At 38.2% G+C, this 18,453-nt stretch overlaps 1 protein-coding gene across 2 annotated transcripts; it reads right to left on the reverse strand.

Moving 5' to 3' along the window:
- Positions 1-855: 855 nt before the first annotated feature.
- Positions 856-11,446, reverse strand: LOC124870455 (angiopoietin-related protein 3-like). 2 transcript variants are annotated; one of them, XM_047369141.1, is made up of 7 exons: positions 10,771-11,446; positions 9,186-9,296; positions 8,635-8,752; positions 7,424-7,537; positions 7,055-7,150; positions 2,249-2,521; positions 856-2,154 (listed from the first exon to the last, which is right to left on the reverse strand). In XM_047369141.1, exons 1-7 carry the CDS (start codon positions 11,275-11,277, stop codon positions 1,934-1,936), a joined length of 1,440 nt encoding a protein of 479 aa, XP_047225097.1. In that variant the 5' UTR covers positions 11,278-11,446; the 3' UTR covers positions 856-1,933. The 2 variants fall into 2 exon arrangements, with proteins under 2 accessions (XP_047225097.1, XP_047225096.1); XM_047369140.1 differs by having other exon boundaries at positions 7,424-7,540; positions 10,771-11,444.
- Positions 11,447-18,453: the final 7,007 nt, after the last annotated feature.

Raw genomic sequence — 18,453 nt, forward strand, 5'->3', positions numbered from 1 at the left:
TCCACACAACTTGAAATCTGCTATTTTACAGTAAAAATAAATACTTGAAAACATTTAACACGGTTGAACAGCTGAATCTGGTGGACACCCAAGCAAAGTCAACCCAAGTTCCAACAATGCAATGCTTTGAGAAATTATATGAATCCAAAGATCTACAGCTAGTAATCCACAGGCGCTAGTTAGCATGTTTAAATGTTAAAGAGCAGTTAGATTAAGATTGAACACGTATAACTAGTTTGGAGAAAAAGCCTGTTCCCTCCAAAAGAGCATTGCAGCACATATTTAACTCTGCAAAGCTGCACATGAATTAAACTGAAGACTTCTGGACCAATGTCCTTTGGACAGATGAGATTAAAATGTTTACCCTATTGCACAGCACCTTGTTTTGACAGAACAGATCATCATGAAAACTTCCTGCCAACTGTCTAGCATGGCAGTGGATGGCTGATGATTTGGGATGTTTTTTATTTTTATTTTGAAAAACTATAACAGAGTGAAAAAAGAATCAAGGTGCAATGGCCCAGTCAAAGGTCAAGGCCTTGACCTGATTTAAAATATTGGGGTGAGACCTTTAGAGAGCTGTCCAAAATCAAATGCTCACAATTACTAAATGAACCAAAACAATGTTGGAAAGAGTGAGCTAAAATTCCTCCATAAAGCAATGTGAGGGAAAAGTCATGAAGAAAGCAAGTACCTTAAGTTATTGCTGTTAAAAGGTGGTCGCAAATTTATTGTGTATTTACCATTACCATGCGTTTTCCAACAGTAGTTTTATCTTTACTTAATTTTAAGAGATTGTGTTGAATGTTATGGGTTTTTGTACACTTGAGAATAGAACTGAGTAATTTTAGAACCTGGAAAAGAAAAATTATTTTTATTATGCAATAAAATGTAAAACCCTAGAAATTAAAGTGGTACATTTTCTTTTTCTTTTGAGAATGGATAGGTTTTCTGATTCAATATAGGTATCAGGAAAAGGTAATCTTGAAAGCAGTGTCAATGTACAACAAGAAGTTAAGATTTTACATAAACAGGGCAACGTGTTTTTAAGGAAATCAATCAATTCAAATCAATTAATCTTAGATTTGTTTTATGAAAACCATGTGGAATAACATTATGCACACATTTATTCAGGTTTAATGCTGCAACTGTAATGTGTTGAACACCTTAAGAAGTTTTTGCAACATGGAAACATAACACCACATAGCTGGCAAACCGACTGTAAGAACATCTTAAAAGGGGTTCAGAAAGGTGTGACATTAGATCACGGTAAGAACTTACAGGTATAAATTATATGTAAATTTCCTTTTTTTGATACAGACTATGATTTTAAACAGTCTTGTTCTTTATTTTAGGCATATTGCAGCAGCTATTCTTCACAACACATTCCAGTTCTACCGTCACTCTATTTGTTCACATGGGCAGCCGACTGATACTTCTATGTTAATGCAGAGTGTTGCTTTATGACAATATGGTCAGTGGACGACGAAGACGGGTTTAACAACAGCATTAAAAACTGATAAGCAAAACACTTTTTCTGGGTCTAAATGTTGGAAAGTATATCAAGAGTCATTATGAACAACATAAATTAGGTTGCCTTTTGTGATTTCTTCCATGTGATGTCCAACATCTTCAGTCATAAATCCATTGCCTCTTGCTAAAAGCATCTTAACAAAAGGTTTTAATGCTCTGAAACAAAGCTCAGTAGTAAAGGCATAGAGTGATTCATTGGACTGTGTTTTAAACACAAAGCAATGCATGCCTTGTATTACTAGATTTAATCTATTGGTACTGAGACATGCTTATGATGCTCCAAATCCCTGAAACTACAGCTAACCAAATAAGGCACTGACTGAAAAGGCTTCCATAAAAGGGGCTGTTATTTCATTACCGTTTAAAATGAGTGTAACCGCTAGTGATAGCAGGTGTTGGATCAGAGATTAACAGTAGCTTCAGACGTGGCTGATGCTGGGTAGGTGGGGCTGATGGAGCCCGCAGGACAGATGGAGATCTGGGTGACCATGAAGGAGTAAAACACCTTTCGTCCTGACTTCCACTGGATCCCTCTCCTGCGCTCTGAGCGCCCATTGGCTCTCATGCGCAAGTATTTCTCATTAAGGTTGGTGTCTCCACAGGAGCTGAACCACCATCCACCTAAAAATGAAGAAGATTATGTGTTGTGCTAGAATTATGACCAGACGAGTACTTATTAAACTTATTTTTGTCAGGTGGTATACGTCTGCTTTACCTGAGTGGGGGTGGACACATGTGGATGCCCAGTGGCTGCCATTGTCTCTGTCCCTGGTGGAAAACATCACTCCTGTGTGGTTGCTCATGGTGTTGGGTAGACTTCCAGACAGATGAATGAGTCGTATGGCATAATTACTCTCTGGACCTTCGAGATAAAATCTGTATTCGATAGAGTGTCTGTTCTGCTTCCAGTCTTCCAGCTGAATGTGAAGGACAGAATTACCCTGAGAGGCCAGAGAGCGGATTTTCTTTAAACCCAGCCAAAACTCACCTGTGAAACAAGGAGAGACAACACATTGGGTGCATACTGACAAGTTTACTATGGACATGCAGAGGTGCAATAAAACAGCAGATCTCAAAACTGCACACACCCCTGTTAATCTGAAAGTTTTTGTGATATAAAAATGGGACCTTCAAAATGAATTGTAAAACATATTTCATAAATAATTTAATATTTCATCTGTATATGTCAATTGAAAACAAACAGCCCTGTCAAAAGGAAAGTTTTAAAAAGTAAAAAAGTTACAATAATAGGGTTGCAGAAGTGTGCACACTTAAACTAATGCTTTGTTGAATCACATTTTGATTCCATTTCGGCATTCTTTTTTGGTAAGAGTCTGTCAGCATCCTACATCATGACTTTACAGTATTTGCTAACTTTGCCTCACAGAAATCCTCCAAATCCATCAGATTGTGAGGATTGCTTGTGTCCACAAGCCCTCTATCTCTTTTGTTTATTTAGAAGACTGCTTGGACTTATTCCATCTTGAGCTTTTTAGCAGACTCCTGAAACTATTAAGTCAAAACTGACAGCTATTTGGAACTGTTCATATCTTTTTTATCCTTCTTGACAAAAACCTCTGAAGAAGGTTCAGAAGAAAAGTAACCACAGATCACAGTGATGCATAATTCTGTATGGAAATGGGACTCTTTTCGTGATGTACTGTCTTCTTAATGTGCTAAACATACCTTTTAAAAATGTGGCCTAAATGTTTAGTTTTGATTTTATCAGACCACACATTTTCACACAAGGATTTGGGAGATTTTAGACAGAACTGGTTGTTTTTTTTGGAACAAAATAATGGTGTCTTTCAACCCTATTCCTTAGTCAAGATATACAGTGCCTTGCGAAAGTACTTGGCACCCTTGAACTGGTCAACCTCTTGCCACATTTCAGGCTTCAAACATAAAGATGTAAAATTCAAATTTTTTTGTGAAGAATCAACAACAAGTGGGACACAATCGTGAAGTGGAATGAAATTTATTGGATGTGTCAAACGTTTTTAACGAATAAAAAACTGAAAAATGGGGCGTGCAATATTATTCAACCCCTTTACTTTCAGTGCAGCAAACTCACTCCAGAGGTTCAGTGAGGATCTCTGAATGATCCAATGTTGTCCCAAATGACTGATGATGATAAATAGAATCCATCTGTGTGTAATCAAGTCTCCATATAAATGCACCTGCTCTGTGATAGTCTCAGGGTTCTGTTCAAAGCGCAGAGAACATCATGAAGACCAAGGAACACACCAGGCAGGTCCAAGATACTGTTGTGGAGATGTTTAAAGTCGGATTTGGATACAAAAAGATTTCCCAAGCTTTAAACATCCCAAAGAGCACTGTGCAAGCAATCATATTAAAATGGAAGGAGTATCAAAGTCCAGACTTGAATCCAATCGAGAATCTGTGGAAAGAGCTGAAGACTGCTGTTCACGAACGCTCTCCATCCAACCTCACTGAGTTCGAGCTGTTTTGCAAGGAAGAATGGGCAAGAATTTCAGTCTCTCAATGTGCAAAACTGATAGAGACATACCCCAAGCGACTTGCAGCTGTAATTGCAGCAAAGGGTGGCGCTACAAAGTATTAACGCAAGGTCTTCAACCTCTCAGCAGCATCTCAGCCTAGTTTTAACCCCGTCTTTCCATCAATTTTGGAGAAATAGCCAGTTTTTGTTTTGTTATTGTTGTTCCAGATTTTCTCTTTCTTATTGGTGACTGTTTACATTTACACAATATGCTGTGAACCATTATTGGCAGTCTTCTCCAGACTGAAACCTTTGTACAATGAGATCTTTTGATCCTTTGTAACCAGTGTGCAAAGTATGAATTTGGACAAAGAATGAACATAAGCAAATGTCAGGAAAACCCTGGTAACCTGGACGTCAGACTGCAGCAGAATGATTTTGGATGTGTTAAATTAAGCTGGCAACTTAAACTGCTTCTTATCTTGCATTATATGTTGATGTGTCAACACACTTTTAACATCAGATAAAACATGAACAAATGAGGCGCATTTTATAAAACATCAAATCCTGTCACACCTATGAAGAACATGTGTCACTTATGCTATACCCCTGTTTTGTATTTAACATGTGTATTTGGATAAAGCTTCTGAAGCTACTGTCACACTGTTTCCCATCTTGCAATAAATGTCAAACAAAATTGGTACATTGATCTAAAATTGAACAAATGTGTACATTGTTTTGCGCATCAATCTCTGTTCCATATTAGGATTAAGGTATATTACTTTTGTTGTGACGTCAGCTGTCATTTTAACTTTTTTCTATTCAAAAACAACTGACCATCTGCCAATAGAATTCAGCATATAGATCTAAATCTTCATCAGTGCAAACAGAGCATCTGCATAGCATAACATGATAATAAATAACATTATGGAGTCATTGCTGGCGCATTTGAGCAGCAGTTGTGTAAATTCTGTTGCTTTAGTGCCTATAGGCAGTATATATGGTCTCTCAGACTTGGCACTCTCATGTGATGGAGTTTTTTTAACATGTTAATGTTGTGGAATTTTCTTATCAAAGTGGGTAGAAGTTGACTCATAACAAGAGAAAACCTGGACTTTGTCTTTAGAAGTTTTATTCAAAGGCATTCAGCGTTTGAATGACTCTGTCATTGAGGTTAGTCAATTAAGCAGAGCCCCGATCAACATTTACACACAGTATTTATACCAGAACATGACAGTGTTATCTCAACTTCAAAGAGTCTGTGTTTTATGACCCCAGACCCTTCTCGGGTTCAGAGGTGACAAAGTTATCTAGGAACCCATCTGTCCTTCCCAACACATCATCCTAACTGTAAGTTTTAACCATTAAACTTCTGATAATGGCTTTTACAGCTTCCTCCCCTAACACAGATGCTCAGAGGAGTGAGGTAACCCAAAGGTCATACACTTTAGAATGCTTACTGCAAGAATTTCCATCACATTAAAAAGATTAGTTGGAGACCTATTTCCCTGTCCTGCTGACTATTTCTAGATTGGCTGATTAGAAATTTGCGTTAACGAACAGTTGGACAGGTGTACCTAATAAAGTGACCGGTGAGTGTAATTGTGTATACTATATTGTCAAATGCGTGATCACATTAAGACATTAAAAAACAAGGCAGACACACTAGTTTAATGGGGACTAAAATCTACTGCATCAAATTACTTTACATTATGTCAAGACCTTTTTCCACACTTAATGATCACCTAACTATCTTGGGGTGAAAGTTCTTTGTTACTGTCAGGAAAGGTAGTTTTTGGAGTAGAACTCAAGCCCAGACCAGGAGGCAGCTGCAGAAGATGGTGAGTGGATAAGATTTAATAACTTAAAAAATAGGCAATAACTTACAGGCAGGCATGAGATGGCAGGTGCAGGCATGGATATGAGCATGAACATGAAAAACCTCGAATGAAAATAGCAGCCTCGGACAGTCTCGGACAGGCGTGGTGTGGCAAGCAGACATGAGCAGACAAGACATGAAAACAGCCTTAACCAGCAAGGAACGAAAAGAACTAAAGAGTATATACAGGGCATGGCACAGGTGAAGCAAGGAGACTGATTGGCATGGTGCAGGTGGACCAAATGAAGCTGATTACAAGCTGACTGTGGCAGGCAGAGGAAACATGAACATGACTGGGCAGAACAGAGAAGCAATAAAATAATCTAACCATAGGAAGTTCTTATAGAACATAAACCAAAATGCACTATAAACAGAATACAAGAATAAGAAGAAACAAAACCTAAGAAAAGAACTAAAGCACCACCTGGAAAACAACAATCAGAGGAAAGGTCCAAAACACAACTTGAAGAACATAATCAGGAGCAGAGAAAAAACCCAAAACAAAACCTCAAATCATATCAGTTACCCTTAGTAGTCAGTTATTTGTTGAATTATTCAGAAAGTAGGTCATACTGCCTTCACTCCGAGATCTCTGCATGTCGAGTTGACTGAGTACTCATCAGTGCAGACAAAATGTTCGCATAGCATGAGATTAAGTGATGTTATTATTGCATCATTTCTGCAACACATCTATGCGATATTTATGTGGCATCTAAAAGTTGTGACACTCACATCGCAGAATTTCTCAGCATGTCCAAAACATCTTTGGCTTAGCTGAAGATCATTTTACCTGTGAGGTCTGGAGCATTACTGGGGCACTATTTGTCTTAAGCTGTGGGTCTTTGAATAACAAATACAACCTAAAAGTCCTGGCAATGACCAATTATTAACACTGCTAAATCTAATTCTTTGCTCTGTCTTCACTAAGGTAAGGTAAGGTAAGGTAAGGTAAGGTAAGGTAAGGTAAGGTAAGGTAAGGTAAGGTAAGGTAAGGTAAGGTAAGGTAAGGTAAGGTAAGGTAAGGTAAGGTAAGGTAAGGTAACGAGACACTCAAAGCGCTGAAGCGAGACACTCAAATACTTGAAGTGTTTAAAATTGCAACAAATTTGGCCACTTTTTCTGATTAATTAAGTTATTGTTGTATCAAACAAATCTTGAAGATAATTAAAATAGTGTCTTACATTGCAAATCTCCAAATCCATTTTCATACTTTTCCCATGGTTCATCAAAATTGATTGAACCATCTCTCCTTTGCTGGATTACTGTCGCTCCATGGCCTAAAGACAGAAATGGTCAGAAATCATAAACAACAAATTACAAATACAAATTTATATGAAAATTAAAAAATATTTTTTTCTTTTCATTATCAGACAGTTTTATAGCTTTATAAACTTTAGCATGTACCAAATCTGGTATTGATCCTTACATTAAGGCCTGCATTAAAATCTAATCTGCGCAGACAAGGAATCAACTTTAATTACTGATTAGTGGTTTGTCCAAAAATGTGTAGATTCAAAAACAATGTTTTTTGTAGAAGAAACGGGACATACCTCTGCTCATATCACAAATGGCCATGAAGGGTTCCGATCCATTGGGTTTGATGGCATAGATTCCGTTTGCCCGTTCCCCTCTGTCAAACAGTTCGCTGCAGTCTGATGGGAAATCTGCTGTGAACAAAAAAGAAAAAAAAGAGAAAGGAAAAATAAAAACAAAAGTCTACAGCCAAAAACATGAAATGATAAAACAAACATGGCAGTCTCATAAACCAATTTTTGATGTATGTCAATAAATCAGAGTTGGCAAATTACTTTAATCTTAAACTCATGGGTGGAGCTTGTTGTAGAAGTCCACTGTCAATAAGTACAAGACAGCTGTTTGTTCTGTGTTTTATACAATCCTTTAGAGGTCTGTTTGATGGCTGTTAGGTCCAATTGTTGCAGGGACAATAAGTGAGGAGAGAACTATGTGCAGCAACACTTGGACCTCTACAGAGGGGCATAACAAGTTTCAGCAGGAGCAGGACTAACTGGAATAAAGAAAGTTGCATTAATTTATTCTTTTGCGCTTTTAATCCCTACCCGTCACAGGGCATATCGGATTCAGCAGATGTTGGCAGCCTGTTGTAAGACAAGACTTTGATTGAAGGTAGGGAATGTCTGCAATCTAAAACAGACGTACTGCTGTCATAGGTAGCAATGCTAATTACATCAACAGTGCAGATAAAAGTTTATTAAAACCCTACAAAACATGCAACCAGCTATAGATAAAGATCATCTTTTTTTCACCAACCCCCAACCCCACCCCCCACCCCCCAGCATGCAATCTGTAGTTCAGATTAATGCCTCAATATAAATGAAAGGTTTATTCTCACACATATCGTGTAATTATGAATCATGTACATATAAATACAGCTGATGATATGGACAAATTGAAGCAGTACACAGCTCTCAGTGCCTGTGGTTAATACAAATTAGTTTGTGAAAAACCCTGACCACATACAACACTAAATGTTTTGGTAATACCAGTAAATCGCAAAATATTAGCATCAGCTGATATTTGAGTATTTTATAGGTACTTGACCTGGGTCTGAATTCAAAGTACCTGGAATAGAATCTTCACTAATAATAATAAACAAGTTCCAATTAAAGATCTAGGAAAAGCACCCCCCTGCTGTGAATCCATTTCAAACATGTTAGAGTCTCGGTCCGATTCTATGTTCTAAAATTACCCAGGAAATCTTCTTCTGTTCTATTTTTCTTACACATCATTGTGGTGCTGCTGTTGCCTGAGGTCAGATAAGGGGTGGGTGTTGGCAGTGCAGACTTGGAGATCTCTGCCATCTTCTCAAAGGTCTCCTGCGCTGACGTGTTGGCTGCTAGCTGTGGACATTAAGGTTGAAAAACACTTGAGTTGGCGGTCATAATTTGGACATCAACTCGCAATGAATTGTGGGTTCCGGTTCACCAAAAGCAGATTTGTTTTTATATGACATACTCTATGATATGAATTAGCAGATGTTAAAATGATGAACATGAAACAGGCTTCAGAACTAGGGCAAAGACTGAGATCATTACAGGAAAACTATAGATTGTTTTCAAAGGTAAAAAAAATTATGTGGTGTGATACAGCAACACAGCTACATTACAGTCACTTCCATTAATACTTTAACTCGCATGCCTTCTTTATGACTGCCAAACACAGGAGAATACAACCTCATGCAATACACAAGAGTCCTACTGAACCAGAGGAGAAAATCACAAATATGTTAAATAACCAAACCCTGCAGCAGAGAGGGATACTTGGAATATTTACCTTTTCCTCCAGAAGCTTGATCTTCCTGGTCTGGTGGTTCAGATGTCTGCCTTGTTCCACCATAGCTTCCAAAAGGTTAGCAATGCTTTGCTCCTGGCGCTGGATTACTTCCTGTTCAAAGAGTGAATTAGATCGGACCTCACAGAAGTCCAATGTGTTTCCTATCAGTGAATGCACTGATCAGTGGGTGCACTGTGAGCGCCACCTTGTTGTGCTAGCAACAATACTGTATATCATGCAAATTGTCAGTGTTTCCAACTTGGTGGCCATATTTAATTAGTTTTCAGACCCCTCTGGTCACTCTTTTTCAAAAGAAAACTAATGAAGGCCCTTAGTTGTCCGAAAGCACGTACAGACAGCTCAGTCCTCCGGCACCAGGGTATCCAGGTTGTAAATAAATTATGTGTGCACAAAGCTACAAGACCAAATTAAAGCTGGAGTGAGATGTAACATTTCTGTCTAAAATACATCAGTGTAAGGAGAAATCATTGCATTTCTTTTGGTTTCTTTCCTATTTAGATGGTTAATGTAGTGTGTACAAAAGAATATCCTGATTTAAAACATACATATATTTTTTAACATGACTTGTAAGTTCCTAAGGGAAACACAAGATTTAAAACCAATTCCGACTTAATACATTTTAAATAAAAAGCAAAAGCATATAAATAAAATAAATTAACAAGAATCGACTGAACAAAGTTAATTTGTACAGTTGTATGAGTTTTTTTTTTCCAAACTTTTCAGTCCTTCTAGCTATGTTATCCCTCTCTTCTACAGTGTCCCATAACAAGTACAAATAAATGAGCAATTGTCAAAATTGGTTGCTTACTTTACTTAACAACTTCACGCGACTTTTAGGATGGCCAATTGCTGTTATGCGTCCTGAAGAGTTGACAGCAGTGCAAGTTGTTACTGAGTAAAAAAGACTCAAAATTACCTCTTTTCAGTTACAGTGAGGTACTAAAAAATTTTAAGAGGAAGCACAAAAGGTGATTTCTTCAACATGTTAAGACATGTTTGTGGTTCAGTTGGGCTGTGACAGAGTGAGAGAGAGTAAGACTTTCAGCAGATAGCAGGAAGGCTGAACAAAGTACTGTAAATGTGCTGTTTTATGAAACAGGGTGCATTTTGAAATTGTGGTAGCCTTTTCGAAATCTCAGAGTTAAGTATCTATGTTTCTGTAGGGAATACACACTGAGGCTGCATTTTTTATAATGCTAGCTGCCTAATTGCTAACATAAGATGCTAAAGCTAGTTTAAAATGTGAACTCTGTAATAATTTTGACTTTTGACAGCATGACATGCCCTATGTTCCTAATACAAATAATTAATAACATCTTTCAAAAGGAAAGTTTAAAAAAACATTTTGAAAACTGTTCTTATATCTTCTTATATAAATCTTATAATCTAATATTGGTATGGGCTGGTCAAAGCTTTACAAAAACTGGAAACTGTACTTTCTTTTCTTTTGTTTTATGCAACATAGAGCGAGTTGGCTTGCTGAGAGTTTAGGATTTACATTTAATAACATTTCAGAAGCATATGGTATTAAATCTGAAATCTTCACCGAGTCGGGGTCACTCACTCTGAGGCTGTTGATCTCTGCTACCTGCGTGATTGTCAACAGGCCCACGGACAGTCTGCTCAGTTTCTCCTCCAGGCTATTCACTTTGTTCAGAAGTTGGTTCTTCTCCTGCAGTATGCTCTCCATCTTAGAGCTGATTTTCTCAGACAGTTCCTTGATTTCTTCATTGTGTGTGTTTAGGACCACAGTAGTTTGTTTCAGCTCCTCCTCCCCCTCCTTGATCTCACCGGCCAGTGTTGACAGCTGGATGAAGGAGCGATCAAAAATGTTCAGCTTCTGGAAGATGGTGTTGATCTGTCCCTTTGTCTTTTGCACAAACTCCCGCATACTCTGGCCGAGCTGCAGGAGGCCATTGGAGAGGAGACGCACATCATCCAGAGGAGCAAACAGAGAGCGTGATTCAGGTGGAGCTTCGAGGTGGAAGACTGGAGGCTCACTGGTGTTACAGAAGACAAGGACAGAAGCAACGACCAGGAAAAAATATATAGTAACTGCTGTTATTCTCATGTTTTCCACTGTCGTTTGTACGAGATGTCAAGGTATCAGCTTGCTTGTCGGACAAAGAGCCACTGGGTGAAAATTCATTGCTTTATCCTCTATCTGGGATCAGGTCAATGATTAATCCTGATCAATATAACAGCATTTAAGTTGAGCAAAACAAGTTAAAGATTGTTTGAGTTTGGTATTGTTCTCAGTGTCATTTGCTGAAGAAAAAATTCCAATAACTTAAAGTGTATAAGAAATGATACTCTTTTGGATGTTGTGGATGTTGTCAATTTCAATAAACTGTAGAAAGCTTCCTGAGTGTATTTAATATAAAGGAATTAACAGAAAACAGACCTGTTGCAATTGATGTGTTTATTTCAGGGACAACTGTTCGTTATTTATGTAATACAATTGTTTTAACTGCTTTTCTGAGTCAGGACAGCATGTGCAGAGTTTTTATGCTGTTGTTGCACAGCAGGTTACATTGTTTTGTTTTAATTTTGATTACCCAGTTTCAAATGTCAATGAAGTAACAAGACTAGTTAAAGCCTCAAGCAGCTCAGCGCCACTCCTGCTCATGTCACGACAGCAGGGTCAACGCACCGCCACCACCAAGGGCCGGCAAGCCCCCCTCCCAATTCCATGGAAAGATTGCACAAAAATACACCACATTAATGGCGAGAAGTCAGGCGTTGAGGCGTGGCCACGCCCACATGCTTTGATGCAGCAAAAACCTAATCACTTTGAGCTGTTTGTAGGTTGACACAGATCATTCTTATCCAGTCTGGAGCAAATCAGGTCATGCATGTCTTGCATGATTTACAACTAACTGTATGCAAGTGGCGAGATGTCAAACTTTGCTATGCTGCTACACCCACACGAATTTGATGGAGCAAAAAGATTTTTGATAACTTTTGATCCCCAATGCCTTGAGAGTATACTGAGCAATTTTGAAATCTGTAAGTCAAAAGCTGTAGCAGGAGTTTGCTCAGATATGTAGGCTAAAAACAAAAAAATGAAGTCAAAATTGCAAGTTTAATCCAAAATGGCTGACTTCCTCTGGGGTTTTAACCAATGCTCCAAGAGACTTATTTCTAAGTCCTGAAAAGATACATAAATGTAGTGAATTTCATAATCCTCAGTCAAAGCATAGCTTGGGGCTGATTTTTGTCAATTTTTAAGTGGACGGCGTGGAAGAATTAGGCCACGCCCACCAAATATATCACTGGATCTCTCTTGGGGCCTGAACGAAGATTGATCATATTGAATTTGATGCTGATCAGCTGATATACAGTACTGTGCAAACGTTTTAGGCAGGTGTGGAAAAAATGCTGTAAACAGAATTCTTTCAGAAATATAAATGATGGTTTATTTTTATCAATTTACAAAATGCTAAGTAAGCGAACCCAAACATACAGCCAAAGTCATTAAGAACTATCTTCAGCGTAAAGGAGAATAAGACTTACTGGAAGTGATAATATGGTGTTATGATTCTGGCACATCTGCTCTACCCTGTTTCCCTGGCTGCAATCAGCTGATGAGATGCACCTGGTGGCTGCTGCAGTGTAGTGCAATCTGTGGAATGCCATACACCTGTGTCTTCCCTGATATATACTGACTCTGACAAGCAGATGGTGCCAGATATTTGAAAGCCATCGTGTGAGTAGATATCCAGCGTTCCTTCCTGTCTGATCATTGTTCTTGACCTTGCCTTGCCTTTTGGATTTATGCCTCTGCCTGCTCAATGTCGGACTATTTGGATTTTGGTTGTCGACCTTGTTTCCTGCATCTGGTTTATGCCTCTGCCTGCCCCTTGCCTGACGCCTCTTGTTCCGATTGTTGACCCTGTTTCTGTCCTTGGATTATTGAGCCAGCCTAGCCCTCGGATTATTCAGCCTGGAGTCACTTCTTACCTGAGCTGCGGAGATCACTGCCTGCTGCCCACTGAGGTTTCCCCTCTGGGTTTCAAGTTCCACTCAAAACAAAAGCAGGTTAGTGGCTTTTCTGACCCTTGCAAAATCTGGAGAGACTACAAGTCACTAATCCCTCTTTCTGCCTCAGTGATTCCTGGAAGCTGTGAGGAGTGTTACCTGTGACGTTTTCCTGTGGCTGAATAAACCTTTTAAACTTTCAGTACTGTCTGGCTGAATCTTGGGTCCGTCTTTTTCTGATTCATAGCATATGGCCCCCACAGAGCCCTGATCTCAACATCATAGAGTGTGTCTGGGATTACATGAAGAGACAATGGGATGTGTGCAGGTGTACCTAGAAGAACTGATGTTGTTTTGAAGGCAAAGAGGGGTCACAACAAATATTAATTTGATTTGGATTTCTCTTTTGTTCATTCACTGCATTTTGTTGATTGATGAAAATAAATGATTAACACTTCTAATTTTTAAAGCATTTTTTTGTTTACTGCATTTTTTTCACACCTGCCTAAAACTTTTGCACAGTACTTGTTGGATGGGTGCAAAAACTTGTTATCACTCATGTAAAAACTTTGTGTTGCAAGGCACCTGCACTATGCCTTCCTCCCTGTGTGTGTGAGATCATTGTTATCTCTGTGTGAACCAGCCTCCTTTCTGTCTCACACACACACACCCTGTCTGAACTGTCTGTTGAACTGTGCATATAAATAAAGAGATAGGGTGTCAAAACTTTGTAGTTTCACTGCAAAGTGGGCTACCCTTGCTGCGGGTAACTATGACTGTATCGTTCTTACCTCTGAGTTGACTAAATAATACCTAACATTTATTGGTCCTTCGAAGCCGGATTAATTCAATAACCTTATTTCTCTTTGCTTTAACAGTGACTCTGGGATCCGTGGGGGAAGCCTGACGTCGAGCGAAGCACCGCTGCACAGCCTCCTTTAGCCGGAGTGGCTGAAAGTCCCGGTGTGTGTGAATTCACACCTGGCCAGTGGGTTATGGCCTTCCTCGGCGCGGGGTGACTCTCACAGGGTCCAGAGAGTCACCAAGAAGTCAACTCCGAGGTGAGACAGTTTTAAAATACAGTTCATAGGAAAAGTACTTAACAGTCGTTGGTAGTGCGTCGCCGGTAAGGACGCTGCATTCGGATGGTTTTATTCCACCGTGAAAGGAATAGTGACAAATTTGGTACAATCCCGCCGTGAAGGGGATTAAAGAAAACGACTGAGGATTATTCCCCTGCGAGGGAATAGAGTAAGCGCTATATAAATAAAAGAAGAAAAGTACTTAAAAGTCGTTGGTAGTGCGTCGCCGGTAAGGACGCTGCATTGGTATGGTTTTATTCCACCGTGAAAGGAATAGTGACAAATTAGGGTAGGGCCCCGCCAAGAAGGGGGCCAAATAAAACGACTAAGGGTTATTCCCCTGCGAGGGAATAGAAAAAGCGCTATAAAAGTAAAAAGAACGGAGTAAATTGAGCTCATAAAATAACACCAAGTTAACTTAGAAAAATTACAAGGTACCTGAAACTAACTGTGTGACTGTGTTGTGTGTGTATGGAGGACTAAGCATTTTAATAGAATCAGCAGGATTCTGCTAGTCCTGTGTTTTCTTTTGCCCAGATTAAAACTACGTACTGGTGACTTTGGAGATTCAGGTCGGATTTCATTCCAGAAAATTAATACCGCTGCGAATTAGTCGCAGTAGAAGGGCGTGTTAATGTCCTCTCCTTAAAGTCTCATGCCAGTGACCTTTTATCTGGGACATTTATACTACAATTAAACTAACATAAAACATAATGGGGAAGAAACAAAGTAAACTAATTGACTTAGAATGGGAGGTAACGTTTATGGAGAACTATGTAAAAGGAGCCGGTATGATCTGTCATAGATGGAATAAAAAATAAAAAACATGGGTTTTTGGGCAAATTAGATACAAAGGATGTCTTAAAATTACAAGAGGATCTAAAATTAGAAATAATGAAAACTAAAAAGAGAAAAATAACAAAGAACAATGGGGAAAAAACAGAGAAAAATCTCTGATTTAACAGAAATATGTACACGATGGCATAAAAATACGGATTTTCAGGTAACTTAATTATCACTGAAATCCTAAAACTACACGGGGATCTTAAACTGGAGATTATGCATTCAAAAGATTCAAGAGACAATAAAAAACCTTGCCAGATTATAATTTCAAAGGGGACTTTTCAGTCCCTGAGTGCTCACAGCTGATAAACAGATTAAAACAAAAAGTTTAATTAAAAAAAACAACAATAAGAGCAGCTTTTAACTGACATAGCCATAATACTGAGGCCTTAAGAAAAGCACAGGAAAAAACTTTCAGCTTAACTGAAAACAAATAAAGGGGGGTGGACCGCCACCCATCCCAGTTTAGAATACCAAGGTAGCCCCAAATTATAAAGACTAAGAGATGGTTTTAGAGGACGTGGTAAAAGAAGTTAAAAGAGGAGGTGACAATGTGGACAACATGGAAACTGTCCAACTGGACAACCCAGTGAACAATGACTAGAGAAGAGAGAACAGAATGTTGTTAAAGAAGTAATCTGAGAGTAAAAGATTTTGTAGGCAAGCATTAGTGAGAAACAGGTGCTTTAAAAATCATTCTATGGTGTTATACTACTAACAATATCATGATAAAATGCAAAAGATTCATTTTACAGGGAAATAATTCCATATTTGGCTCAGATTGTGTGCATTCTTGATTTTTCCTCTTTGAGAGAAGTTAAATTTCAGCTCTGTGAAACGACCTTGACAAAGAGATGCAGCTGCCTGAAAACAAAGATAAACTTCTGCAAACAGCAGAAGCCTGTCTCTGCTGAAAGGTCTGAAAAAAATTGTAACTCTACCCTGCATGTGTCAAACTCAAGGTCCGTGGGCCAAAACCAGACCCCAGAAGTTTAGTGATTCTCTAGAAGTAGAGCCTTTTAATATGGTGATTGTGTGCTTGAATGTTATCTTGTCAATCAATAAGCAGTTTTGTTTACATTCTGCCACAATCTGCCTTTTGAAAATGTTTTGAATCTTGCTCTTTATGTATAAAAAAAAGAAAGAAAAATTGGCTAAAGTCTGCTGACACAAAATGAACTTGGATTGAAGCTCTAACTAAGTTTATTTAATCTGAGATCCTCTCCAAATGCAACAGTATATGTCAGTCTACATGAGATACTAACAACTTCACCTACTGGTATAATATAAAGATGTGAGTGAATATGTGAAACAAACAATGATGAAAGTTTTTCAACAGGTGATGCTCATCCAGAAGGAAGACAGTGTTCCTAGGAAATGCAGCTCATTCATTAACAATCAATTTTTCTCCTATAGGTGGAAGTTTTGCTGACTAATCATAGGCTGGATCTATGAAACATTATGAGCACAGACCAAATGACCAAGGTTCTGACTGACTTATGAACCTCACTGACCTGACAATGATAACATGACACCCAACAGATAACACCTTTAAGGTGGACCCACTAAGACCACCTTATTGATTCTTGGTGAATAAAAAAAAAGAATTGAAGCATTCAAAACAGACCTTGTGGAAACAAAAGGGGTTATGAGGAAACAATGTGCATTTTAAGAATAATAGAAGTCAAATTATGTTCATATTTTTGCAAATAAAATGACTCTGACAGAGAAATAAGTAAGTAGTGTGTGAATGTGTGTGAATGGGAATGACTGATTTCATTGTAATGCATCTTTGAGGGACCTTAAAAGCGCTAATAAAGGTCTGATGTTCTGATGATCTTTGCCAAATTTATATCTTAATAAGGTTTCCAGAATCTTTTTCGAAAAATCATATAAAGATGGCAAAGGTTCTACCTCTATTGAAAATACTGATAACCATAAGAAAGTTCATAGACCCGTCTTCAATTTTTCATAATTCTTTTACAAACAGGTTATTTAAACTTTCATGTGGCCAAATGTCTGTGTTTGACTTTCTGTTTTTGTGAAATAAATGTCTGTTTCATGTTATGTAAAAATTAGAGTCCTCAACATTACCATAATAATATTAGGTCAGTTCTCTATGGTAAAACAAAAAGATTTTAACAGATGTTTAGACTTTTTCCAGCCAGGTTCAAAATGATTGAATTAGACTCAAACTTAACATAAGATGAAATGAACCTTAAGAGAATTACTGGACTGGACTGAAATAGAGAAAACTTTAGTTAATTGAAACAAACTTTAGTTACTTGAACTAAATACAAAGCTGACTGAAACTGGATGTTGTATCTATAAAACTGGGTAAAACAAACTAAGATTATAAGATATAATATGCCCTTCATTTTTTGTGTTAATCAGTGAGTGAGTTTTTATTTTTTATTTTTAATAAGAACTAAACCAAGCATTATTTATAATAATAGCAACTACCAAAAATATTGATCTCATTTTTAAATGTAATAAGGACTTACTTTATAAAATATGATAAAAAAGAATAATAAGAATTTGGAAAAACAGAGGCTTTAAACCTCTGCAGGAACAGCACTGACACTGTCAAAGGTAGATCCTAATACAGGAATCTGGAAGCTCATTCTGGCGTGGACAGTCAAAGTCCATCCAAGGACACATTTAGATGAGGCAGAGGGACAAATACAGGGCTTAGCTGAGAGCAAAGAGAGCAACATGCATCCTGCCCTAGCTGCTGTCCCACCTGAACTGTGGTCCCAATCATCAACTGATGTAGGGCTTATAAAGGGGTTCCCACCATACAAGGTTAAACTAATATCTGAAAAAAGGCTATCAGTCCGCCAATACCCCTTAAAGCCAGAAGCTGAAGAAGGTACTAAGCCAGTAATACAAGATATGTTGAAGTCAGGAATATTAAGAGAAGCACCTGACGCTACATGCAAGGCATATCACACTGACATCGCTATTATTATCACAGCCAAACATAACTCTAAAAAGATGTACTCTTTAAATCCAAGTACTCTAATACCTACTGCAGAAGATGGAAAACCACATTCTTATAAAGCAAAAGTTGAAGAAGACACCAAACCCAGACAAGACATTTCTCAAATCCTTATACCAGATTCATGTGTTGTGTTTGTAGATGGCTCAGCATCTAAAGATGAATATGGAAAGAATAGAGTTGGTTATGCAATAACAACCATCGACAGAATAATAGAAGCCAAATCTCTACTCAATACATGCTCAGCCCAAACAGCAGAATTATATGCTGTCGTAAGAGCATGCGAATTACATGAGGGACAAATACTTACTATATACACAGACAGCCAATACGTTTTCGG

This window comes from Girardinichthys multiradiatus, chromosome 6 (genome assembly GCF_021462225.1).
Source record: "Girardinichthys multiradiatus isolate DD_20200921_A chromosome 6, DD_fGirMul_XY1, whole genome shotgun sequence".
Taxonomy (NCBI): Eukaryota; Metazoa; Chordata; class Actinopteri; order Cyprinodontiformes; family Goodeidae; genus Girardinichthys; species Girardinichthys multiradiatus.